Here is a 25,747-nt window from a genome sequence, read left to right as displayed (position 1 = left end):
GTACATGTCAGGTGAAGCCAGTCGCCGTCTCCTTTATTGATTCTACTCTTTGGTGTTCCCTTTAGGTTGTATGTGGTCTATTTGTGGCATCCACGACCAAGGATGGGCAGAGAGAGACGTTTTTGGAAAGATCCGCTACATGAACTACAAAGGCTGCCTTCGCAAGTTTGACGTAGCCAAGTTTGAGCAAAAATACTGTCCCAAAGGTCTTTGAGAGGCATGTTGAGCTCATTTGCTTTTTATCAGTTTGTTGGTGAAGATGATGTGTTCACTCACTCACCGGATGCCATCTGTGAAAATGTCCACCAAAAAAAAAAAAAAAAAGTATTTTCCAACTTAAAATCTAATTATTCGAACAATAGAATATTACCCATTTAACGAAGTAGCTAGCGTGATGCTAGCGAACACAACTAATAAATAAATGAAAACTAATAAACTAACGTGTTTGTTTATTTCTATGTTTATAGAGCATGTTGCGACATGCAAGTCAATATTTTAAGATTTTTTTTCCTCGAGATACGAGCTGATTCTGTTGATTTTATATCTTGACTTGTGAGCGAGCGTTATTTGGTGGCAGAAAACTCAACACACGTCACAAACAGCAGTTTGGCAGATAGTGAAATCTTAATAAGGTTTCAAGTTTTTTTTTTGTTTTTTTTTTTTTTTTGTCTCTTCCAGTTGATGTTTACTGGCAAACTAAATACAAACAGTGAAGCAACATATGTAGACAGATAAAACAACATGACTCACAATCATGTATTATTTATATTCTGTGCAGAATATTAGTGCCGTACTGATTAACAGAGAAGAGTTGAGATGTCTCAATGAACCTTATCGCCATCTATCTTATACCTGCCTATACATTTTTCAGCTGTTGGAATACTTTTTTTTTTTTCTTTTTTTTTTAACAAGAGCTCTTTATTGTTCACTAGAGTTTGTCTGAAGCATTTGTGGAAAAAAAAGATGATAATTTTTCACATTACATTTCTCAGTGCAAGATCTACTATTAAAGATGGCACAAAACTGCTGAACATTAAACCAATATTAAGTGCAAGAACTACTTACGCTTTTTTTTTATTCATAAAGAACAGCTCACTCAGTTCCAATATTATTGAGATGGTACGTTTGTCTTGCATATCACCCCCCCCCCCCCCCCCCCACACACACACACACACCTCCCCTCAAGAAAAAAACCTGTTCATGTTGTATACAGTAGGAGGGCAATATAAGACCCAGTGTAAGTGCAACTACGCCATGACCAGAGATGGAAAGTAATGAAGCACAAATACTTCGTTACTTTACTTGAGTAGTTTTTATCAGTACTTTGTACTTTTCTGAGTATTTATTTTTTAGACTACTTTTTACATTTATCCGTTAATTTTCAACACGTGTATTTATACTCTATACTCAATAAATTTTCAAAACAAGGTCGTTATTTTTGTTTTTAAATGCATGAAAACGATTTTAAAATACTTAACCTGGAAGAAAAAGCAGCCAAAAATGTCTCTTGGCTCCGCCAATCATATAAAGTTGTTATGTTCTGGGGTTGGATCCCCAAAACCCAGACACAAATAAGAGTTTTAACACTTTCTTCGGATAACATCGAGAGGTGTGGAACTAACTTGACTTGACCAGAAACAACGGGAAGGCATCATGGATCCAGAGGCATGGAACAAGGCGAGCAGAGGAGCAGGTGGCCACATTTACAGAGGAACAGATTAATAATTTGGCACCAACACACTTCTCTGTCAGACTTATATAGACAGCGAATTGATCTGATTGGCTGTGGCCAGAAATGTGGGTAAAAGGACTGATAATGGATTTCGCTGATTGGCTTCTGACCAGATAAAGAGATTAAAGATTCCTGACTTCACATAGCTTCTGACCAGTTGAAATAGATGCTGGTTACATGCTGATTGCATCAGTTCAAAACAGACACTTGACCACACAGTCATGACCCGAACATAACCCTTGCACCAAACAAAACACAGTCATGACAGACATGTTACACACAGTCATCTACATCCCAGCTTGTGATTGGCTCTACGAAATGTGAGGGCAATGCCACTATAGAGGATCATTTAAATTTGATAAGAAGAACGCTGCCGACTGCCAGTCAACAACATGAAAGAAGTTTCAATCACACGAGCAAGGAGTGGACCAGTAACATGAACGAGTGATACTCAACATTGTCGACTCGACACTGAGCAAGTCAGAGAGTCAATTGGCCGATGTATACCCATTTTTGCTCCATTAGCTAATATCTTTCAAATTGACGTTGGAGGAAACACACGGTAAAAATACTTTTTACTTCTACTCGTCGAGTACTCTTCAGAGTCTATACTTTTTTTTTTTTTTTTTTACTTTTACTTGAATAATTATTTGAGTGCGCACTTTTACTTTTACCTTTACCAAAGTTGTTTTTTACACAAGTAATTGTACTTTTACTCAAGTAGAGAATGTCAGTATTTTCCCATCTCTGGCCATGACTGGTCTCTAGTGGTGAATGGCGATATTACATCTTAAAACAAGTCAACGCATATCCACACTTCAGCATCATCAAATTCGTATATTTGCTGCTTTTTTTTAAACCCATTTTTTCAATATATATATATTTTTTAATCCCTCTTTATATGCCATTTACCCTTCATTTTTGTGGAAAATGTATATATATATATATATATTTTTTTTTTTAAGAGCTCAGAATTGTTCATTCGGTAGTCTTACCGATTCAACGTCTTATCATCATTGCTCTTTTTTTTTTTTTTTTTTTGTGTGTGCGTGCGTTTGCGTGTGTGCGTTTGCCTGCGTGCGTTTGCGTGCGTGCGTGCGTGCGTGCGTGTGCGTGCAAATACGTATAAATTTATACTCATTAATTCACCTAAAGCCTTATAAATATCCCATTACCCTTCGCCTTAACCAGGTACTTCAGAATCTTGCCAGAGTCGTGAAGTTTAAATGGTCAGGAGACCAGAGAAAAGGTCAGAAAAAAATTAAGAGAAAAGAAAGATAAATCAAAGTGAAATCCAGCACCGACCAAACACTTCCTGCCTTCCCCATGATTACAAAATCAAAGTCTTACGCCAACCCCGGAAGCCTCTAAATTCCAGCAAATTTAGCGAGATCTCAAGAGACCAGAGGAAAAACTAAAGAGAGGAAGGAGGGAAGGATCGATAAGGCAGAGTGAGATCCATAGAAGCCAGTACATCCAATCCATCAAAGTGAAATCCAGCACCAACAAAACCCCTTACAAAACCAGAGTCTTACGCCAACCCCAGAAACCTCAAACTTCCAATAAATTGAGATCTCAAGTGACCAGAGGAAAAACTAAAGAGAGGAAGGAGGGAAGGATAGATAAAGCAAAGTGAGATCCACAGACCCAGCACCCACTGATTCAAGGGGCTGTGGGAGGGAGAGGCTACTTCTGTTGAGTTTCAGTAGATGCTGGTGCGACGGATCTGGCATGCATAAGGACCACCACCAAAGAAAGAAGCCGTCAACCGCGGTCCAGCAAAGCGAGCACCGCCCCCCCCCGAAATCCCCAGGCCGCGGCAGCACCAAGGCCACCCCCAAGCCACCCGAGCGGACACCGGTCGGAGAGCCGACCCAGACGCCCGGAACACCCCCGCCCCAGCCCCGGCCCACATCCCCGAGCCCAAGGCCGCAGAACGAGGCCCAGCGGGCCCCCACAGCGCCCCACCGGTCCCCAGCCCCCATCCCCCCACGACCCCCCAGCACCCCACCCAAACCCGCCACCCGCCACGACCCAGGCCCCACCACCCCCGGCCCCCAAACCCCCGAACACACCCCGACCCCCAACACCCAAACCCCCACCCACCCATACCTCCACCCCCCCCAAACAAGACCCCCACCCCCCCGCCCCCCCGACGACCGCCAACCCCACCGCGAACCCGGCCCCCCGCGAGCCCCCCCCCACCCCCGGAAACCGGCACCGGGTAGCAGCGCAGAGAGGGAAAACGTGCCCACCCCACCTCCAGCCGTGCGAGAGTAGCCCAGCGGCGGGAGGGGGGAAGCGGAGGAGGAAGCACCAGGGGAAAAGGCGGAACACCAGAACACCGAGCCCGGTGGGGAGAGGCCCCGGTCGTCACGCCAGCGTACTAGTGACACCTAACCCTGTTACTGAGTCCGCCAGCTCGCCGACTGGCGAGCTCTACCCTTACACCGTGAATATGGCCCCACCCAGTGTATATACAAGTGTGTGCGTGTGGTGCATTAAAATTGGGAGCAGGTGAGTCGGAGCAGAGGGAAAAAATTTCCCCTACTCCGACACACCCGCATCCCCCCAAAAAAATTAATATGTATATGTGTGGTGCATTAAAAAAGGAAATGGAGGGACAAAGTGGTGGGGCAGGGACACAGATGGGGGGGACCACAGCGTTGCCAGGCACTGCAGTCCATCCCCTCTGATGGCTCCCCGCCCCAACTCACCCCTCCCCTTGGACATGAAGTGCATTAAAATTGGAGGGGAGTTGAAGGGTGAAGACGGTGTTTCCACCCTTCCCCACCCCACCAAGAAATGTGTTGTGTGCCCTATGTGTATATTTACAAAGTGTATAGTGCAAAACTAGTGAAGTGAGTAAGAGGAGCGACCAGCGGGGCCTCACCCAACCCGGCGGGTGTAGGTGGCACGCCCGCCCCCCAGCACCCCCCACCCCCACCCGCCCCCACCCCACCCATCTGGCACCACAATAGGCGGGCCGCCGTGGAAAATGTATATTAAACATAAATCAGTATTTATTGAATAAGATTTGGCGTTTGTAAATAAATAAATAAATAAATAAACTTTTCAAAATGTATTAATTTATATATGTATTTATTTGACTTTTGACCAAGGTGCCACACAGTGTGGGCTTCCAGTTGTCCATCCCTGTACTACAATTTGTATTTTTTGCTGATACTCATACTGAGAGTTGCACACAATTACAGTAGGAGATTTTGTGAACAATGATTACTTTTAGCCTTAATTAAGTACACTATGAGTAATTGGGGCAACCTTAGAGCTAGTTGCACACATTTCACTCACCTATATTACAATTATGATACTACTCTAGGCTGTTTTTATTTATTTATTTTTGAATGATACAATTTCCAACTAATTCTTGTTTTGCACTAATTAGCAGGAAAATATCCATGCACTGGAGGCGCTTGGTGCAGTAAAAAGGGATTCAAGTGTTAAAGTGACAGTATGAACTTATTAAACCTCAAAATAACACCAGAACTAAAATGGCAGAAATTGTACTTGAGCAGTTTCAGCAATAGCAGTAATTTGACCAATATTACGGTCAAACCAAATTATCCACATCCATCCATCTTCTTGACCACTTATTCTCTTTAGGTTAATATTATATTATTTTCACGAGGTGATTACATATAAAGCCAGTCATAAACTGAACTGCAGTCACAGAAAAACGTCTTGCCAGGTGACAATTTTGCAACACTGGGCGACTTCCTGTTTCATAGAGGCTGATTCTGATTCTTGGGAGGGGCGGTGAATTATCACCTAAATTCATTGACGTTGTCCTTGCTCAGGCTGCTGGGAATTAATGATGAATGTGTTTGGAATCATCAGTGTCGTTTCACTGGGGATCACTTTACAAAAATAGTGGGACAAGGGAGAACACTTTGGTTTTGCTCCACTAGGTTTATTGGATTATGTGCCTTCTGTTTTCACTCCTCTGTCAATCTTCAGGTGTGTCGGTCATTGGAGAACGAATGAATGTAAACATAGTCAATCATGCTTCACTGTGCCCTTGGATTTGTTACTGTATGAAAAGTACAAAGCCATAGGAACTAACGACTCTGCCATACAATCATGTTATACAACAGCCGGCTAATGGCAATGCTAAACCAGCCAAAGAGCGACAAGTGTAGTTTTCATTCATTGTAAAGTGTAATATTGTTGAGAAACCCAAAATGACTTCTCTGAGTTGAATATGAAAGCAAAACTATAGAAGCCGGGCTGAGCGATGTCTGTGTGGCGGCCATATTGGATTCAGCAAGTTCCCATCAAAGACAAGCCACCTCACATCAGTTTTCAACTTACAAACATCTTCAGAGACTAATTTGTCTTTATTTGAATTTCAAAGCACATTTGACACATTTTGCATGAAAACGATGCAATCAGTCTCACAATGTCTCATCAAAGTTGTAAAAAGGGCAGATTTATTTTTTATTTTTTTTAATGCAGCCTTGTGATTGAGTCCACTCGCAATTACAAATGATGTATTTGGTGATAGGAATGGGCTCCATTTTGTACATACTGATTGCTGATGATACAAACTCATTATCGTGTCTTCATGATTCTTCTAGTCCCTTCTGCTTTTCCATTGTAACGACAATAATTCCCAAACTGTGCCTCATTTAGTGTTGCAAAGAAACTGCCTGATGAAAAGATGCTTTTAATTAAGTCCTTTAGCCAGTCGCGTTTCAAAACTTTGTGCAAGAGACATTTTCATCCTGAAGCAGGTTGCACCGTGAATATGGAAATGAGTTCTAAGGCTCATTAAGGCAGAACTGCTTCCCGAAGAGCAGTAAACCTTCTGTTTCATCCCACCAGCTGCACCGATGTTTAGAGGGGGGTCATGAAACCATAAATTCAAGGAAAGAGTGCATTCATGCTTTCTGTTCAATGAAAGGAGGTGATACATATGTTACGCAGGAGCTGCATTCAAGATATTGTGCATTTGTATACATTTTCATGAATAAGGACACTGGCATTCAAAAGTTCACCTCAAGCACAAGGGTCATTTACAATTACACAATACAGCAAAACTAGTTGTTAATTAGTTTTAAATTATTATGCCTCAAATATAGAGAATACAACTTATATACATATCTGATAAATGACAGTGGCTGCAATATTACAATGACAATTATTCCCATTATAATAATAACAACAAAAATGGAATAAACACAATAACACATCACTTTGCACTGGATTGTCCTCATTTTATGTTTGTTTGAATATAGGGCTGTACAAATTAATCATAAAGAAAAAAAGAACAAGTTCACATACAATACAAAATATAGCATACCGCAAAATACCCTAGAAACTATATATTTTTTTGCAACCTTGTTTTGGTTACTTTTCTTGGTAATTAAAGTAAAATTGTGTCATTTGCATGGTAATTTGGCTATAACCTTCATCACAAAGGTCATTGCTAACTAATGCAAAAAAATAAAAAATAAATGTGTGTCATGTCAAATCTAGAATGGAACCTTCAAAGTGAATGCCCCAAATAGCGCAATGTGGAGTTTGACCAAAAAAAAAAAAAAAAAAAAAAAATGGTTCAAAAGTCAACTCCAAACGTGTCTTTTTCCTTTACTTCTGCTGTTTGTTTGTTTGTTTGTTTGTTTGTTTGTTTGTTTGTTTAAGTGGAAAGAAGGTACCCTTGAATACTAAGCACAAAAGTGTTGAATAAAATTTGGAATTCACTGCGACATCAGAAAGGTTTTGGCTACTCACAATAACACGAGCAATATATTTGAATAAAACCAACAGACAAATATAAACCTTTTGTGTTGAAACTATATAAACTGTGCCAAAAAACCTCAATTTTGTTCCTATTTTATAACCACCGAACACTAAAGACAACAGATTAACAGAAATAGTCCTTACAAGGCTTCACTGATTCCAGCAAACCCCATAAAACACCATTACATCACTCTAATATGTGTTGGTAAAATGTTTTCAAAATTGGTCCAAACATTATTTCATGATTGACCAGTGATTGGCTGACAACCAGTCCAGGGTGTACCCTGCCTACTGCCCCAAAGCCAGTTGAGATAGGCTCCAGCACTCCCCACGGCCCTTGTGAGGAATAAGTGGTCAAGAAAATGGATGGATGGATGGATGGATGGATGGATGGATGGATGGATGGATGATTTCATGATTACAAATAATGTGCCTTGGTCCATCTATCAGCACCATATAGTGATAAATCATATTTGTTTGGAGATGTGAGGTTAGATTTTTCTCATTTTAAACATGTGCCTTGGTTCAAACAAAGATGGTGAAACACTGGTGCATCTAATTTCTCGTAATACTTAGATGGTAAGATGCTGATGTTTGAAAATATAGGCATCTAAGCTAAATAAAGTAGCATTAGCCTCTTCAGCGTTATCTAAGCCTTGTTGTCAAACCACGGTTATACATGTGATTCATTTTTATGTTGATGACTTTGACACGCTTTCATGAAGAGCTTCTGCTCGTACGTACTCCTCTCAAATGGTTTTGTCTTAAGTGACTTCACTTACTCAATATCTCATGCTCCATTTTTCAATTGTCAACCACTACTGCATCTCGATTTGAGAATCAGCTGGACTCTATGAGAGACGGTTGTGAGGTCGGCCTCATGATGGGAGGGTCGTATGTAGATCAGGCTATTCTGAAGCCCAACATGTTCCAATCTCTTCTATTGAAACGGAGCCACTGCCAATGTACAACTTTTAATGCGAGTCTGTTTTTTCACATCACAAATCGAACAATACGTATGAACGAAACAATTTTACTCATAATTAACCTTATATTTATCCTACTCACCCTAAAATCTTTAAACATATATTTCATTTTATTATTATTATTATTATTATTATTATTATTATTATTATTATTATTATTATTATTATTATTATTATTATTATTATTATTTCAATTATATTTAATTTTATTAAAGGTAATTTGGTGAGTGGTGAGGTATTGGCTAAACTCTTACTGGCCCATGCACTTTATAAAATTTAGGGCCCGATTTTCTGTCATTACTGGGTCATGCCAGTGTTAAGTTTGGGTCATGCAAGGGCATGCCAGGGTTATGTTTGGGTCATGCAAGGGTTATGTTTGGGTCATGACCGTGTGGTCAAGTGTCTGTTTTGAACTAAGGTCAAGTGCCTGTTTTGAACTGATGCATCTAGTTTCAACTGATAAGATGCTATGTGATGTCAGAATCTATGTGATGTCAAGAATCTTTAATCTCTTTCCTCTGGTCAACAGCCAATCCATAATTCCATGTCAGTCCTGTTACCCACATGTCTAGCCACAACCAATCAGATCGATTCGCTGTCCATATAAGCCTGTCTGAGAAGTGTTTTTTTTTCAGATTATTACCTCTGTTCCTCTGTGCAACTCCACAGCCCAAGTTAGTTTAGCGTCTCGTAATTCTTGATACATTCTCGTTGTTTTTCGTCTAGTCAAGTTTGTTCTACGCCTCTTGATGTTATGCGAATAAAGTGTTAAAACTCTTATTTGGGTCTGCGGTTTGGGATCCAAATCCAGAGCCTAACATTTTCATGACCCTAACCCTAACCCCGGGTTTTCACTGGATGCGGTTGCGGTGCGGTTGCGGTGCGGTGCGTCTTGACTGCGTGCTCCGGACGGGTCAATTTTTTTGTCAATCCACACCGGCTCCGCACAGCTGCGGTCCGGCAGCTCCGTCGCTGCCCACTTCCCAACGTGTCTCGCGGGACCGCGCGCGCGCGATCATGTGGCATTTCACAACGACAAACATACAGAAAGTCTGCTCAACAGAGAAGCAGAAAGATATGAAATTCCATGCAGCATCCTTTTTTTGGTTGTCCTTGTAAAGTATATTAATAACGAGAGTCGGGTCAGTGCGGGTCCACTCTTTATTTCTGTCTTCCGCGTCCGGCTGCCGCTCAGTACGGCAAGCGAGACGGGCACAACAAGCAATCGCGAACATCAAACTCACAATACATTACAGTCCTTATAAAAAGGATGTGCCGTGTCATATATTATTTTGTGGTTTTCCACCTCCAATATAAACCTCTCCTCGTCCATGTTCGCTGTTGTCTAAACCGTGAATGAGCACATGGCCCGGCGACGCCCACGTCACGTTTTGCTGAAAGCTTGCAAAATAGGAGCTGGCGAGTGTTTTATTCTGAAAGGTAACCGGAAATTTATTTTGAAACTGCCTCGGTCTTCCTGTCCCGCTCGATGTGTTTTGTGCTAGCTTGCCATTTGCCGCAGGCCTACCGCTGTGGCGTCCTGCAAAAATAGAAAATAGGTCTATCCTTGCGGAAGGCTTGCGGCACGCCGCAGGCCTTCCGCAGTCGACACGCAACGCACCCGCAAGCGGTGTAAACTGCACCATTCGAATGAATGGAATCTAATTGCTTGCGTCGCCGGACTGCACCGCAACCGCACCGCAACCGCACCGCAACCGCAACCGGTGAAAACCCGGGGTAACCCAAAGTCCAGCGTGGTGCACTGCTCTGCTCAGAGGTGTGCTGGACCGGGTGTTGGTAATTTTGCAGATACTCAAAAGCTGCCATATTTTTAAAATGTTCACAATAGCAACTGCACAGTTAATGCAGCATTTACGAAAACAGAGCCCTTTTTGGATCTGGACTAAATTAATTCACTTTACATTTTTTTTCTAAAAAAAAATAAAAAATAAAAATAAAGAAAGAAAGAAAGTAACCAGCATCACGAATTTGTGCTGATGCCCCACCCCATTTCAAAACGTACTGTATTTCTCACATATTATTCACTAGCATCCCGATTCAATGCATTTTGCTTCACCATAGATGTTTCAGCCCATTTGCCGCTTCTCTGTGTTTTCTGGCTCAAGCTACTGCGCAGGGTCATCTCTAAGCTCGAGTGCAGCGACCAGGTGTTGGCGCAGCACGAGATGTGTCTGAACATTTCTCTGAAGCGCGTGGACATGAGGTTATAGAGGATGGGGTTGATGGCGGCACTCAGGTAGAAGAAGACGCCCGAGACGATGTGGACGTGCTCGAAGATCTGGAGATGTTGCTCGAGCGACGTGTCCATGAGACTCCACATCAGACGGTCCATGTGGAAGGGAGCCCAGCAGAAGCCAAAAACTGCCACCAACACACCTGCACACATGGGATATAGAGCGGGGGTTCTCAAACCAAAATCAAAAACCAAAATCCATTAAACATACTATATTTCAGATGCTTTTGTACAAAATGTTTCAAATTGAAAGAGACTTTGGGGACACTGTATAATTGAGTATATTGTTGTGTTGATATATGCTAGTGTCAGATGGGATAGACCTGAGCTGAATACATGCCGGTATACAAAATAGGCTGCTAAATGGATTGATGGGGAAAAAAGTCCATTGTCACACTTTCATACACTAAATTGGGTGCCACAGAATACTGATGAGCTCCACAAAGATGACTTTCACGTAGCATGTAGCAGGCATATACCATTCACACTTTACACAGGGAATGACAGTCGATCAAACCAGAAGGTCTTAAACCTCTCCCCCAAAGTCCCCCCCGAATATCGGTTTCCTCATTGGACGAAGTCAACCCAAAAGTGTTCTTTACAATAATAATGTGTGTTCTATTTAGTGGCTAGTATAACCTGAGAACTGATTGGTGGAGACAGTAAGGCAACTTCTGATTGGCTGCTGGTTGCTAGGCAGTTGCTTTTTTTTTTTGTAGAAAATGTATAATCATTTTCAGGCCAATTAAGTAAGATTGGGAATCAGTGTTGTAGTCCTGTTTAATGGTAAAAAGGCAGGAATAATTTTAAGATGTCACCTACACAACATTTTGGTGACTTGAAGATTTCGTTTGTTCATTTTCTGCTTGTGGGCTCTGCTGAGGCTTTCTGGTCCAAAGCTGCACCTGTCCTCCACCTTCGCCAGCATCCTCTCCCTGTGCAGCTGCAACCCGATAAGGAGGTAGAGGATGCTGATGATCAGCATGGGCAGGATGAAGAAGACCAACGTGGAAATCAAGATGATCAGGTTGTACATCCATTTGGGCTTTACCAACTCTGAGGATTGAAACATACCAATGAGTGACAAAATATGCATAACTGTTTTTTGCCCAGCTTCCAGCTCTGGAACAAAAAGATGAACGGAAAACATTCACACAAAGTATTTGATCCATGAATGCACGCAATTGGCTACCTAACACGTTTCTGGCGGCCATGACAGACCTGTTTGCCTGGTCTCACGACTATCCCATTTTATCAACAGTGAAACAGTGCTGCCCTGGCTGTTAGGCTCTAAAACAAAAATAAATGTTTAGCCTCAACAACAACAATAACAAATCAACAGTTTCCATTAGTAGTTCCATCCATCTATTTTCATGACTGCATATTCCTCACAAGGGTTGCGGGGGTGCTGGAGCCTATCCCAGCTGCAGCTTCGGGCAGTAGGTGGGGTACAACCTGGTTATTACTTACGTAATAACTGCTATCATAAGGACACGTTTTCAGTTGCCTTTTTTCAAGTACTCGACTATTGACTATTAAGACTATTGAGGATGACTGTGTTGTTTTTTTAATTTTATTTTTTAAATTGTACGTAAAAAAAAAAAATCTGTACATAAAAAAAAATTGTACGTAAAAAAAAAATGGACAAGGAAAGTAAATCTAAAGGTTTAGAGGCACCAAACTTTATGTACTATTATATAGCTAATCAACTACAATATCTTGTGCTATGGACACAACCCAACAGAGGTACTAACCCTTATTCCTCACAAGGGTTGCGGGGGTGCTGGAGCCTATCCCAGCTGCAGCTTCGGGCAGTAGGTGGGGTACAACCTGGTTTCCAGCCAATCACAGCCATTAGTAGTTGCGACAACTTATATGAATGGTGTATAACAAACAATATTACTTTGGATGAAATAGCTTTCCCTCTTCAGTAACATATTATCAAGTACTGCTTACGTAATAACTGCTATCATAAGGACACGTTTTCAGTTGCCTTTTTTCAAGTACTCGAGTACTCGTGACGCAGACGAGTACAAGCGACCGATGGCAGAGGGGGAAGACGTTAAGTGAGTCCTCCTTGCCTGTAACTGGTGCTAGCTTGCAGCAGTTTTTCACCAAAACTTCACCGGTTTGGAAATACTTCAAAATTGTGAATCTTAAACTAAAAGAGCATTTTTATGTTTTATTTTGAGCATTAAGACTATTGAGGATGACTGTGTTGTTTTTTTAATTTTATTTTTTAAATTGTACGTAAAAAAAAAAAATCTGTACATAAAAAAAAATTGTACGTAAAAAAAAAATGGACAAGGAAAGTAAATCTAAAGGTTTAGAGGCACCAAACTTTATGTACTATTATATAGCTAATCAACTACAATATCTTGTGCTATGGACACAACCCAACAGAGGTACTAACCCTTATTCCTCACAAGGGTTGCGGGGGTGCTGGAGCCTATCCCAGCTGCAGCTTCGGGCAGTAGGTGGGGTACAACCTGGTTTCCAGCCAATCACAGCCATTAGTAGTTGCGACAACTTATATGAATGGTGTATAACAAACAATATTACTTTGGATGAAATAGCTTTCCCTCTTCAGTAACATATTATCAAGTACTGCTTACGTAATAACTGCTATCATAAGGACACGTTTTCAGTTGCGACCACGGATTTTTTCCATATTTTGAATTTAGCTTCTTTATGAATGATGTTGGTTACATAACTTTTTCCAAACAACTAATCAACCTCCAGTCATACTTAAAATGCTTCGCTTCTATGTACAAGTAAAATGTTCCAAGCACGGAAGAAGACAGATGCAATTCACTGCCTGTGGTGGGCAGTAGTGAGTGAGAATTGGCAAGACTTAAATTAACAGCACGTCTTAGTAACAATGCGTCCTTCAGGCATGTATTTTAATTAGGGATGGGCGAGTACTGCTACCAGGTATCGGTATCGGGCCGATACCAGCCTTTTTTCAAGTACTCGAGTACTCGTGACGCAGACGAGTACAAGCGACCGATGGCAGAGGGGGAAGACGTTAAGTGAGTCCTCCTTGCCTGTAACTGGTGCTAGCTTGCAGCAGTTTTTCACCAAAACTTCACCGGTTTGGAAATACTTCAAAATTGTGAATCTTAAACTAAAAGAGCATTTTTATGTTTTATTTTGAGCATTAAGACTATTGAGGATGACTGTGTTGTTTTTTTAATTTTATTTTTTAAATTGTACGTAAAAAAAAAAAATCTGTACATAAAAAAAAATTGTACGTAAAAAAAAAATGGACAAGGAAAGTAAATCTAAAGGTTTAGAGGCACCAAACTTTATGTACTATTATATAGCTAATCAACTACAATATCTTGTGCTATGGACACAACCCAACAGAGGTACTAACTGTTGGTTGGAATTGGAGCAGAAGGATTGTAATAATCTTAGACTGTTAGATTTACTCTTTATTACAAAATCAGTAAAACGACATAATTGTTTTAAAAACCCAATGATAGCCGCCACCCTGACTGCCTGGTGGAAGGCATTAGAAATTACAAACTCCCAATTGGCGCCCTGTGGGCTCTCTCCCATTTGGCATAACCCCGACTTTCAACTTAATAATCAGTTGTTCCATTTAAGCTTATGGAAGCAGAAAGGAATTACACACCTTCATCATCTTTTCTCAGATAATAAGTTTATATCGTATACAAACTTGGTCCAAAAATATGAAATAAAAAACGGAAATTTCTTACATTATCTGCAAGTTAAAAATATGGTTAAGAAACAAATCCCAACACTTCAGGATACGCTCCAACTGTCTGTCTTAGCTAAAGATATTATAAAGCTTTCTCCAAAAACAATAAAGAAAATATCAAAAATATATGTTATTTTTATACACAAATAAAACGTATTTACCGACTTTAAAATGGGAAAAAGACTTGTCTATAGTACCGGAACCAGACTTTTGGACCCAAATCTGTGAAAATGTATTTAAAATGACCAAACAGACAAATTTGCAACTTATCCAATATAAGATACTTCATAGAACATATATTACACAATATATGATGAAAAAAATGGGACTCTCTGACTCCGACATTTGTCTCCAGTGCTCACAAAACACTGCCGATACTTATCTTCATGCTTTATGGTCATGTACTCCAGTGCTGCATTTCTGGACTAAAATCTTGGAAAAGCTCGCTGATATATTAAACTGTAGGCTTCCTTTATCTCCAAGATTGTGTTTACTAGGTGACTTAACAATAACTGAGATACCATGTAAACAATCTCAATCTATACTTATAGCCCTTACTATTGCTAAAAAAATAATCCTTGTCAATTGGAAAAATAAACAATCTCTAAATATCGACCACTGGTTAAACTTACTAATAAATTATATCTCAATGGAAAAAATCTCTGCCTTAAATAAAAATCAAGTATCAAGATTTAAACAAATATGGTCTATGTACATAGAATATTTTAATCTTAATTTGGCAACTTAATCCTGCCTAGATTCTGCCTGTTAACGAGAGCCACCACATCGTTACAACTTCTGTTTTCGCTGCTTCTGTATTTGGTATTTTGTATCTGATTGTTTTTATTTTTATATAGTCAGGAAGCTAGTTGCTGCTAGTGGGCTCGAGCACACTATACGACACTATACTCACTAACTCCTTAAGATTTATTTCTAGTGGGCACTAAGCATCAACACTTGGTGTTACTGCATGCTAATTAGTCAATTTTCTTGACGCCGTCCCCCGTGGTCGGGCGGGGGTAGCTCTGCCCCCCCCCCGGTTGTCTGCTCGGTAGCGGTTGCGTCTTGGCCGCTCCCTGGGCCCCCTGTGGGGTGCGGTGTTGGGGTGCTTTCCCTGGTGCCCGGGGCGGTGCCGTCCCGGCGCGGTCCGCTGCTCTGTGCCCGGTGGCGCGATTCGGGGCGGGTGGGCCTCTGATGTGGTTCTCTCTCCGCTCCCCCTTCCTCCCCCCCGTCGCCTCTCCCTCCTCGCCTCCCCCCGCCCATCCTCCTCTGCCTCCCGGTCCCCTTTCCCTTGTCGCCCCCCCTCCTGCCCTGCAGCCGCCCTTTCGCCTTCTTGTCGTCTCCTCCCCGCTTCCCCCTCCCCCCTTCCCTGTCTGCCCCCCGCCCCCTCCCCCTCCCTCTCCCTGGGCCTGGGGCTCCCTCCCCGGCGCGGGCGTCGGGCTCCGGGGGCCGGTGGGCTGTCCAGTAGCCCTGCTGCGCTGGCCCTGTCCGCCTATCGTGGTGCCAGATGGGTGGGGTGGGGGGCGGGCGTGCCACCTACACCCGCCGGGTTGGGTGAGGCCCCGCTGGTCGCTCCTCTTACTCACTTCACTAGTTTTGCACTATACACTTTGTAAATATACACATAGGGCACACAACACATTTCTTGGTGGGGTGGGGAAGGGTGGAAACACCGTCTTCACCCTTCAACTCCCCTCCAATTTTAATGCACTTCATGTCCAAGGGGAGGGGTGAGTTGGGGCGGGGAGCCATCAGGGGGGATGGACTGCAGTGCCTGGCAGCGCTGTGGTCCCCCCTATCTGTGTCCCTGCCCCACCACTTTGTCCCTCCATTTCCTTTTTTAATGCACCACACATATACATATTAATTTTTTGGGGGGGATGCGGGTGTATCGGAGTAGGGGAAATTTTTTCCCTCTGCTCCGACTCACCTGCTCCCAATTTTAATGCACCACACGCACACACTTGTATATACACTGGGTGGGGCCACATTCACGGTGTAAGGGTAGAGCTCGCCAGTCGGCGAGCTGGCGGACTCAGTAACAGGGTTAGGTGTCACTAGTACGCTGGCGTGACGACCGGGGCCTCTTCCCACCGGGCTCGGTGTTCTGGTGTTTCGCCTCTCCCCCGGTGCTTCCTCCTCTGCTTCCCCCCTCCCGCCGCTGTGCTCCTTTCGCACGGCAGGAGGTGGGGCGGGCACGTCTTCCCTCTCTGCGCTGCTGCCCGGTGCCGGTTTCCGGGGGTGGGGGGCTCGCGGGGGGCGGGGTTCGCGGGGGGCTTGGCGGTCGTCGGGGGGGGGGGGGGGGGGGTGGCTTGTTTGGGGGGGGGGGGTATGGGTGGGTGGGGGGTTGGGTGTTGGGGGTCGGGGTGTGTTCGGGGGTTTGGGGGCCGGGGGTGGCGGGGCCTGGGTCGTGGCGGGACCCGCCAGGCCTCGTTCTGCGGCCTTGGGCTCGGGGGTGTGGGCCAGGGCTGGGGCGGGGGTGTTCCGGGCGTCTGGGTCGGCTCGCCGACCGGTGTCCGCTCGGGTGGCGTGGGTGTAGCCTTGGTGCTGCCGCGGCCTGGGGATTCTTTGGTGGTGGTCCTTATGCATGCCAGATCCATCGCACCAGCATCTACTGAAACTCAAACAGAATTTGCCTCTCCCTCCCACAGCCCCTTGAATCAGTGGGTGCTGGTGTCTGTGGATCTCACTTTGCTTTATCTATCCTTCCCTCCTTCCTCTCTTTAGTTTTTCCTCTGGTCACTTGAGATCTCAATTTATTGGAAGTTTGAGGTTTCTGGGGTTGGCATAAGACTCTGGTTTTGTAACCACGCAGGAGGGGTTTGTTTGGTGCTGGATTTCACTTTGATGGATTGGATGTACTGGCTTCTATGGATCTCACTCTGCCTCATCGATCCTTCCCTCCTTCCTCTCTTTAGTTTTTCCTCTGGTCTCTTGAGATCTCGCTAATTTGTTGGAATTTAGAGGCTGGATGTACTGGCTTCTATGGATCTCACTCTGCCTCATCGATCCTTCCCTCCTTCCTCTCTTTAGTTTTTCCTCTGGTCTCTTGAGATCTCGCTAATTTGTTGGAATTTAGAGGCTTCCGGGGTTGGCGTAAGACTTTGATTTTGTAACTATGGGGAAGGCAGGAAGTGTTTGGTTGGTGCTGGATTTCACTTTGATTTATCTTTCCTTTCTCTTTATTTTTTCTGACCTTTTCTCTGGTCTCCTGACCATTTGAACCTCACGACTCTGGCAAGATTCTGAAGTACCTGGTTAAGGCGAAGGGTAATGGGATATTTATAAGGTTTTAGGTGAATTAATGAGTATAAATTTATACGTATTTGCACGCACACGCACGCACGCAAACGCACGCACACACATACACACAAAAAAAAAGAAAAAAAAAAGAAAAAAAAGAGCAATGATGATAAGACGTTGAATCGGTAAGACTACCGAATGAACAATTCTGAGCTCTTTAAAAAAAAAAAAAAAAAATGGACCTGTAGAAAAAAAATAGGACCTGTAGAAAGAAGTGTAGATTTGTATCTGTAAAAGTCATTATTTGTACCTGTAGAAATGACAACCTGTAGTCAAAGTCGCCACTAGGAGTCACAAGTAGTTTTTCTGATGCTGTCCAGTCACGTGACTTTTGTACCAAATTTCTCGCAACAGATGGGGCAAAACGAGTCGTACTCATAGAGGTCAGTGATTTGTACGTGTAGAGAAGGGAGCAGGCTCTGGGGGTTTTGGGGGCGGGCTGAAGTGTAACCTCATTGGTTTAGCGAACAAGTGGGTTGATCTCAAAAGAGGTCACAACAGAATTACTTGTAGCGTCCATTCGTCCATGTTGGGTTTGTTAGCCCCTGCGTCGGCGTTGGCTTCCTGGTTTTGTCACAGTTGCATATCCCGCCCCCCCCCCCCCAACACAATGTCGCTCTGTGATTGGTCTGAACCACCGGTGGTTCGGAACGGCGTTTATCTGCGGGAGCGGTACAAGATGTATACTCCGGTCTTTGTGAACTCACAAATATCGCAAGAATTCATCTTGCGAGGGCAAGGTTAAATATTTATTGTACAATCATAGCTCTAAATCCGGTGCTAGCTAGCTCATCTCATGTTGCTAATTGTCACGTAAACTGAACACATTGAAGTCACGATTTCATTTCAAGATTTGAAGCCTACACGTTTGGACAGTGACTTTCTCTCCTGAATGTATTTCCTTTGACCTGGGCCATTGTATTGTCATAGCTGAGACAGTAACTTGTCCTGGCACTTCCTCTACTTAATGTCTTCAAATACTATCTGAATACTTGAACTGAGATATATTCAACTCGACACCCTTTCATAAGATGTTAGTTCATGATTATATATTTGAAGTTTTTATTTTAAAATCCTATACAGTATCCCCAAAGGGCTTGAGGTATTTTTGGTGCATTTACAATTCACCATGATGTATAAAGTTTGTATTGAAGTTATTATTTTTTGGACTGTATGAATATGCTGACCCAACCATTCTGTTTGCACAGACGCCAGCATGCAGTCAATCAAAAGCTACTTTTTTTTTTTTTTTTTTTTTCAATCAAAAGCTACTTCTTAATCCATCTCTATCCATCTCGGAAATCAAACCTGCTTTAAAGGGGAGGTGAAGTCCAACAAATGAGAATCCTTGATGCACCGCTACCTGTTCTAATAACGTGACCTCTTTTGAGATCATCCACCGTCGTTCCTGAACCAATGAGGTTGAGCTTCAGCCCGCTCCCAAAATCCTCCAGAGCCCGCCCCCTTCTCTACACATACAAATCACTGACCTCTACCAGTACGAATTATTTTGCCTCACCTGTAGCGAGAAATTTGGTGCAAAAGTCATGTGACTGGACAGCAGCAGAAAAGCCACTTGTGACTCAGAGAGGCGACTTCTTTGACTACAAGTTGTCATTTCTACAGGTACAAATCATGACTTGTACAGATACAAATTTACAATTCTTTCTACATGTACAATTGTTTTTCTACAGGTAAATTTTTTTTTCCGTACATTTTTTTATGTACAGAATTTTGTTTACGTACAATTGTGTTTTTTTTTTTTATGTATAATTTTTTATGTACTTTTCTTTGGTACACATTTACTTTTGTACAGGTACAAATTGTTTTACAGGTCCAATTTTTTTTTATTTTTATTTTTTTTTTTACGTAGGCCTACACAGGCCTGTTACAGGTACAATTATTTATTTATTTTTTACAGGTACAAATCACAACTTTTACAGATCCAAATTTATACTTTTTTCTACAGGTACATTTTTTTTTCTTTACAAGTTACTTTTGTACCATATTTACCTCCATAGAAAACGCTGGTATTGACGGCTTGACCATGGAGAAATGCATTATGGGAGTATTCAAATCATCTTAAAATTGAGTCAGTGTTGAGATATATGTTGAGATATATTAAGCAATCAAGCTAAGTTTATTAAGTTATGCCAACTTGAATTTTGTGTTCAGCTTACAACAGTGAATTTTGAGTGCATATGACATGTTAAATTAAAGCAGCTATATGGAAGATTTAAAATTTCAAATCTCTACTGCCACCTGTGGCCGAAAACAAACTGCACGCTCGTACACGCTGCGCGCACTCGTACGTGCACGAACTCAATACTGAAGACTGGGCTCTTCATATCCAATTAAACTATGTTTTCAGAGGTAAGAAGTTGTATAATGTTATACAAAGCTGGCCACTTAACGGAGTGAGACTCTCGATCCCCACTAAACAATTGATGTCCACGGGACGTGCAGATCATATTGCTTTAGTCGGTCGAAGTCCAGTCCTGTGCTGTACTCCAAAATGATGTGCAAATTACGTCAATTAATTGGACCTCATTCCGATGTTAATATGCAGTTACATATTGTAGTCACCCCGCTCGACGGACGTCAACCTGATTCTAGTCATTATTAGTGTATGTCGCCCCCAGGCTAGCGTCATTGTGCATGAGCCGAAAGGTGGGCTGTCAGTTATGGAAATTGACGATTGTGAAAAACATATAGACCCATTCACTACTTAGTGTGATATGGCCGTGAATGTTATCGCCATTCAGTAGTACCGTTCACATTCTGTTAGCATAATGTAGCTACAATAGGCTGTTTTCACGGAGGAAAATAAGGCAACATTTAGCCTGATTGAAACGCCGCGGAATGGAACGTCTGTTCTTCATAAAGTCATTCTGTTCTATTATATTCAACTTTGCCGCCCCTTTCACGCTAAATGTTGCCGTCCACCTCACTTTCACCCCAATAGTTACGACCGAGAAGTGATCGATCTTGAGGTTACTGCTATTTGAAAACAACACATTTTCTTCTAAATGTCAAGACACTCACTTCTTACCTTTTGGAGGAGAAAGAAAGCCAGCTGTGAATCACTTTTCTAATCCAAGTCCGATCTCAACTCTCTCCACCGCTGAAATGTCAAACCAATGTTCACTCTCGTTCTTGCCCGGCGTCGGTCACTATCAAGTTTAGATGATTATTTATTTTTTGTTTTCATTTTTTTTTTTTTTTTTTTTTTTTTTTTTTTTAAGCAGCCTTCCGCGGAGTAACAGCGGGTGTCTGGGGCAGCGAAAATCTGTACTAGTTCCGTCTTCGCGCGTCAGGAAACAACTGACGAGGACGCGCATGACGTCACATCCCGAAGACAGAGGGCGGGAAATTCGAAGGATTCGGACCGGACACTTCCTAAATAAAATATGGGCCAGAGGCTTGTAGGAGTACCCATTGTGAACAGCTAAGATGTTGATCTACTAATTAGAATATGTTTCAGTCATAAATGGTCAAATAAAAAGGCTATTGTTAAGATATTTTTTGGGGAAATCCTCCATATAGTAGCTTTAAGTTGTTGTAATTACCAACATTATTATTATTTGATTTCAACTCATAAAATAACGTTAACAACATGGAATGTTTATTTAAATCAATTAATTAAAAATTTTAACTTGCATTATATTTAATCAAGTGGTGCTATATCCTCTGAGTTACTTATAGGAACGTAATGTAAATGTAGTGTTTTTTAGTGTGTAGTGTAAATACAGTGCATGAATATATTTGAAGGCAGACATTTGAGAGAAGTTCCATACGTACGGCAGATAGCAGAACGGGGGAAGTGTCGTCCAAACCTTGGAGGCAGCACCACAATCCCGTGCAGGCTGGTGTTGGGCACGGAGCACAGCATGGAGAGCAACCACAGCGTAAAGACCACCCTCTTGACGTGAGCCGACGTGGTCATGTGTTTGACCTTGAGGGGGTGCACCACGGCAAAGTAGCGCTCCACGCTGAGGGCCGTGACATTGAGGATGGAGGCGAAGCAGACCGTTTCAAACAGGAAGGTTTTAAAGTAGCAGCCGCCCAACCCGAACAGGAACGGATAGTTCTGCCACATCTCGTAGAGCTCCAGCGGCATGCCCAGAAGCAGCACCAGGAGGTCGGACACAGCCAGGCTCAGGAGATAGTAGTTGGTTGGCGTCTGCATCACCTTGTAGCTCAAGATGACTGCACAGGTGAGGGAATTGCCCAGGACGCCCACCAGGAAGATTATCAGGTAGGTGACGCAGACAGAGAGGAACACCGGGGACCTTGGCGGCCCCAGTTGCATGGACATGTATTCATCTTCACTCAAGCACATTTCATTCATGTCCTTCTTAGTGGCATTCTCCCGGAGCAATGAGATGTTCATACTACACAACAGAGCAGCACCCGGACATCCTACATCAGTGGAGATGTTAAGACTTGCATGGGAACAGATTGCTTCCGCCATTGTGCCCAGGATGGTTCTTGGAAATAGAAGGAGACAATTACAATTACATAAATGAGTCACTTCAGAAAAAGGTTAGAGGATCTTTTTTAAACTATTTTTTTTGTGAGACTGTTGATGTAGCTACACAGCAGGAGTAAGTTGTTGTTGTTTTTTTTTTTGTGAAAGTTGTTTGAACATGTAAACAATACAAACATGAAAAATTAACACTAGACAAGGAATCACTTAACCCTAGTTTTTTTCCATGTTCAATAGGGAGTGTCAAGGCATCTAGAAATTTAGGCCTCTTTTTAGTAGATGGTGTATGCAAAAATCCTGGCATTTCTGGATTTTCATGTTTGTTTATTTCACAATGTCACACAAGTCAGAAATGCACTTCCACATCCGGCGATCACAAAGTCTTATAAACCATTTGTGTCACGAGGATTTGTGGTGGTGGACCCAAATGCAGGGCAAGGAGGCAGAGGTGAAGCCAAATAGGGATTTAATAGAACAAAAACAAGGAAGTAAATGAGGTACTGGTCTGAAACAAACGAACTCCGGAAAGGCAAACAAGGCAAACTTGGGAAGAACTATGGGGCAAAAATGGGTCAGCATGTCAGGAGGAAATAATAATGAATCGACACGGAAAGCGAGGAGACAAGAAACTAAATACACACACATACTAATTGACACAATTAGACACAGCTGGGCAAGACACAAGTGGCAAAGGATGCTGATTGGTTGACACATGAGGAAGGGCAGGCAAACACAGGTGGACATGACAATGCTTGACAAGACTAGGGGGCATAAGGACAACAATGCAAAACACAGATCATGACTGAACTGAATCATGAGGACAAAATCAAACTAAACCAAAATCAAATCTGAGCCATAACAAAAGTAAGAAAATCAACCCCACCCAAACCATGACAATTTGAGTTTTACATTGTTTAAAAGGGCGCCCCCAAAAAGCTATTCGCTTAGTTATTAACCGAGGCTCCAAGACACCACCACCCTGGGTATAATTTAATTTACATGGCCAAGTGCAGCTCATTAGATAAAAACTGCCACTATTAAGTGTAAGTGGTCCTCTTACAGAAAAAGTAACAATATCCACAATTGCTTCCAGTGTGCTCATCAAAATGCGATATAAGCAGTAGTTTCCATTTCAGATTGCTGAAGTATAACTATTGAACTATTGGAATGATCAATGAGAGGAGAGTAAGCAAAGAGTTATGCTTGTTATGCCCGGCAGGCTGGAACATATAACATTTTTGTCACCGAAAGCCACTTTATGTCTGGAAACACGTCTAGGTGTTGGCGCAAGTAATCTAATGCGATTTTGTTGAATTTGACACAGACACATTCCGAGTTTCATAGACTTGTGTGGTGGATATCATCAGAGTGGATCTGTGCTCTCCCTATCCAAGTCGTGAAGGTCTTCTTGCAGTTTCTTATAAATTTACTGGTGCATTGCCAACTTCAAACTCCCGCCTGACATGAGCAAATCAGTTTCTTCTTCCGCCATGTCAATGACTATTGTACCTCCCATGTGCCCTATTTTAAGGTAATGACAGGAGGTGCTTTAATTGGCGGGAAATGAATGAATGAATGAATGAATGAATGAATGAATGGTCTCCTACTGGCCCAGCCGAATATTTCTAAGATTCCTAGCATAAAGTGTTCTTTGAAAGCTTTTAGAAATGGCTCAAATTACATGTAACGTTACATCCATTTGCGCCTTGATTCCAGAGGAAAATGACTATGCTAAAAGTATCCATCAGTTCTAAAACATATGTCAAATCCTCATTTTGTGCATAATGTGTTTGATTAAGTAATGTGTATGTAATCTGCAGTCCCTAAAGGAAATGATGCTCATTTAGAAAGCTGTCAAGACTACAGCTGATATGTCCTTAAGAGGATTAGATAAATGTAGGAAACCAAGGACCCCTCACGACAAGTAAGCTATAATTAACAACTTTGACACCTAGCAACTCGCCCATGGCAACTGACACTGAATTATGTCACCATTGGAATCCAGATGTAGAAATGCTGTCATCCCATTATCTTGTCATAGTACACTTGTTAATGCCATTAACCCTTATTCACACAACCTTGTCCTCTCATTAAACTTGACATCAATGTTTTAGTGTCACAAGCAAAACATATGATCATTAATTTCATCCAACGCTTCAAGCTGCATTTTAAGTGTATTGTCAATAATATTATACTTCCCACACATTAGCTGTAAATAATAAAATATTTGTGTTGCATATTTACTATACTTTCTCTGCACAAATGGTCTTAAAACAACATCAAGTAATAATAATGAAATGAGGATTACATTACTTAATTTGAGTAGTTTTACTCATGGCAATAGAACAGTAATATTTAATTTGACAATATTTATTTACCTTTAGTATATTCATAAATGGTCATTTTCACCCTATGTCTTACCCCTAGTAATAGGCAAGGCAAGGCAAGTTTATTTGTATAGCACATTTCATACACAAGGCAACTCAATGTGCTTTACACGAGGAAAGACAACACATAAGCATCAAAAAACAATAGTTAACATTCAGAGGAAATAAATAAATAAATAAAAATAGGTTACAAAATTTACTAAAAAAAACAAAACAAAAAAACAACAACATACAATAACAATCTTAAAACATTATTCAACAAACTTTAAAACATTTAACATAAAAAAGTTTAAAATAATATTTAAAAAAAACAACAACAAAAAAACAACAAAAAAAACACTTAATTAAAGCTGTTTAAAAGTCCCTAATCAAAGGTATAAGAAAAAAGCAAAGTTTTTTCTAATATGATTTTACTACTACAGTACATGTATTGAAATTTGGAAATTCTTATTTGAAGCAAATACTTGTTCATAACCAGAAAAAGGATCTTAATATCTTTCTGTCCATCTATGTATTCATAGACTTTTTGCATGGTTGCCCATTTACTTATACATGCAAGATTTCTTATGATCAACTGTGAAGAGCCAAAGAAAATGAAAACACACCTGTAGATTGTAGTCCTTGAGGAAATGGACACACGTTGAAGGAGTTGTACAAAAGTTCAAATGTTGGTACTCCTGCTAGGTCCGAATGTAGGATGGTGTGCTCTTGGTGACTCAATGTGTCACGACTGACTCTGATTCTCAGATTGTGGTATACTCTCTCTCTCTCTCTCTCTCTCTCTCTCTCTCTCTCTCTCTCTCTCTCTCTCTCTCTCTCTCTCTCTCTCTCCCTCTCTCTCTCTCTCTCTCTCTCTCTCTCGCTCTGTCTCTCTCGCTCTCTCTCTTTCTCAGGTGTGGATGACAGATGGATTGATTAATGGATGCCACCAGCGGTGTATTTCACAAAGCAGGTCCAACAAATTGTGAGATTAACCCTGAACAATGAGTCGACATACCCTCCGTTAGGAAACTCAGTGTATCCGGTTCCAGTGCAGCTGATTCCAGTGAGTTATATCAACGCTGAGTAGTCTCACCTGGACATAAAAAGACCGCCTCAATGGAGCC

The 25,747-nt window shown here is 42.0% G+C and overlaps 2 protein-coding genes across 2 annotated transcripts in view; one reads left to right on the top strand and one right to left on the bottom strand.

Annotated features, from left to right (window-relative positions):
• cpdp (CPD photolyase) overlaps positions 1–1,057 on the top strand; it is a 31,655-nt gene extending 30,598 nt beyond the window's left edge. Inside the window, exon 10 of the mRNA XM_077503742.1 lies at positions 66–1,057. Within this exon, the coding sequence (XP_077359868.1) occupies positions 66–214 (149 nt within the window). The 3' untranslated portion in view covers positions 215–1,057. The remainder of the gene's footprint in view (positions 1–65) is intronic.
• A 9,462-nt stretch (positions 1,058–10,519) lies between these two features.
• On the bottom strand, positions 10,520–25,344 carry LOC144013252 (neuromedin-U receptor 1-like). Its single transcript, XM_077511914.1, has 4 exons — positions 25,247–25,344; positions 21,567–22,255; positions 11,558–11,791; positions 10,520–10,878 (listed from the first exon to the last, which is right to left on the bottom strand). The coding sequence occupies exons 2-4, from the start codon at positions 22,237–22,239 to the stop codon at positions 10,520–10,522; spliced, it is 1,266 nt and encodes a 421-aa protein (XP_077368040.1). The 5' UTR covers positions 22,240–22,255; positions 25,247–25,344.
• Positions 25,345–25,747: the final 403 nt, after the last annotated feature.

This window comes from Festucalex cinctus, chromosome 1 (assembly GCF_051991245.1).
Source record: "Festucalex cinctus isolate MCC-2025b chromosome 1, RoL_Fcin_1.0, whole genome shotgun sequence".
In the NCBI taxonomy this organism is placed as follows: Eukaryota; Metazoa; Chordata; class Actinopteri; order Syngnathiformes; family Syngnathidae; genus Festucalex; species Festucalex cinctus.
The sequence above is the reverse complement of the archived record's forward strand: the minus strand, read 5'-3'. Positions and strand labels throughout refer to the sequence as shown.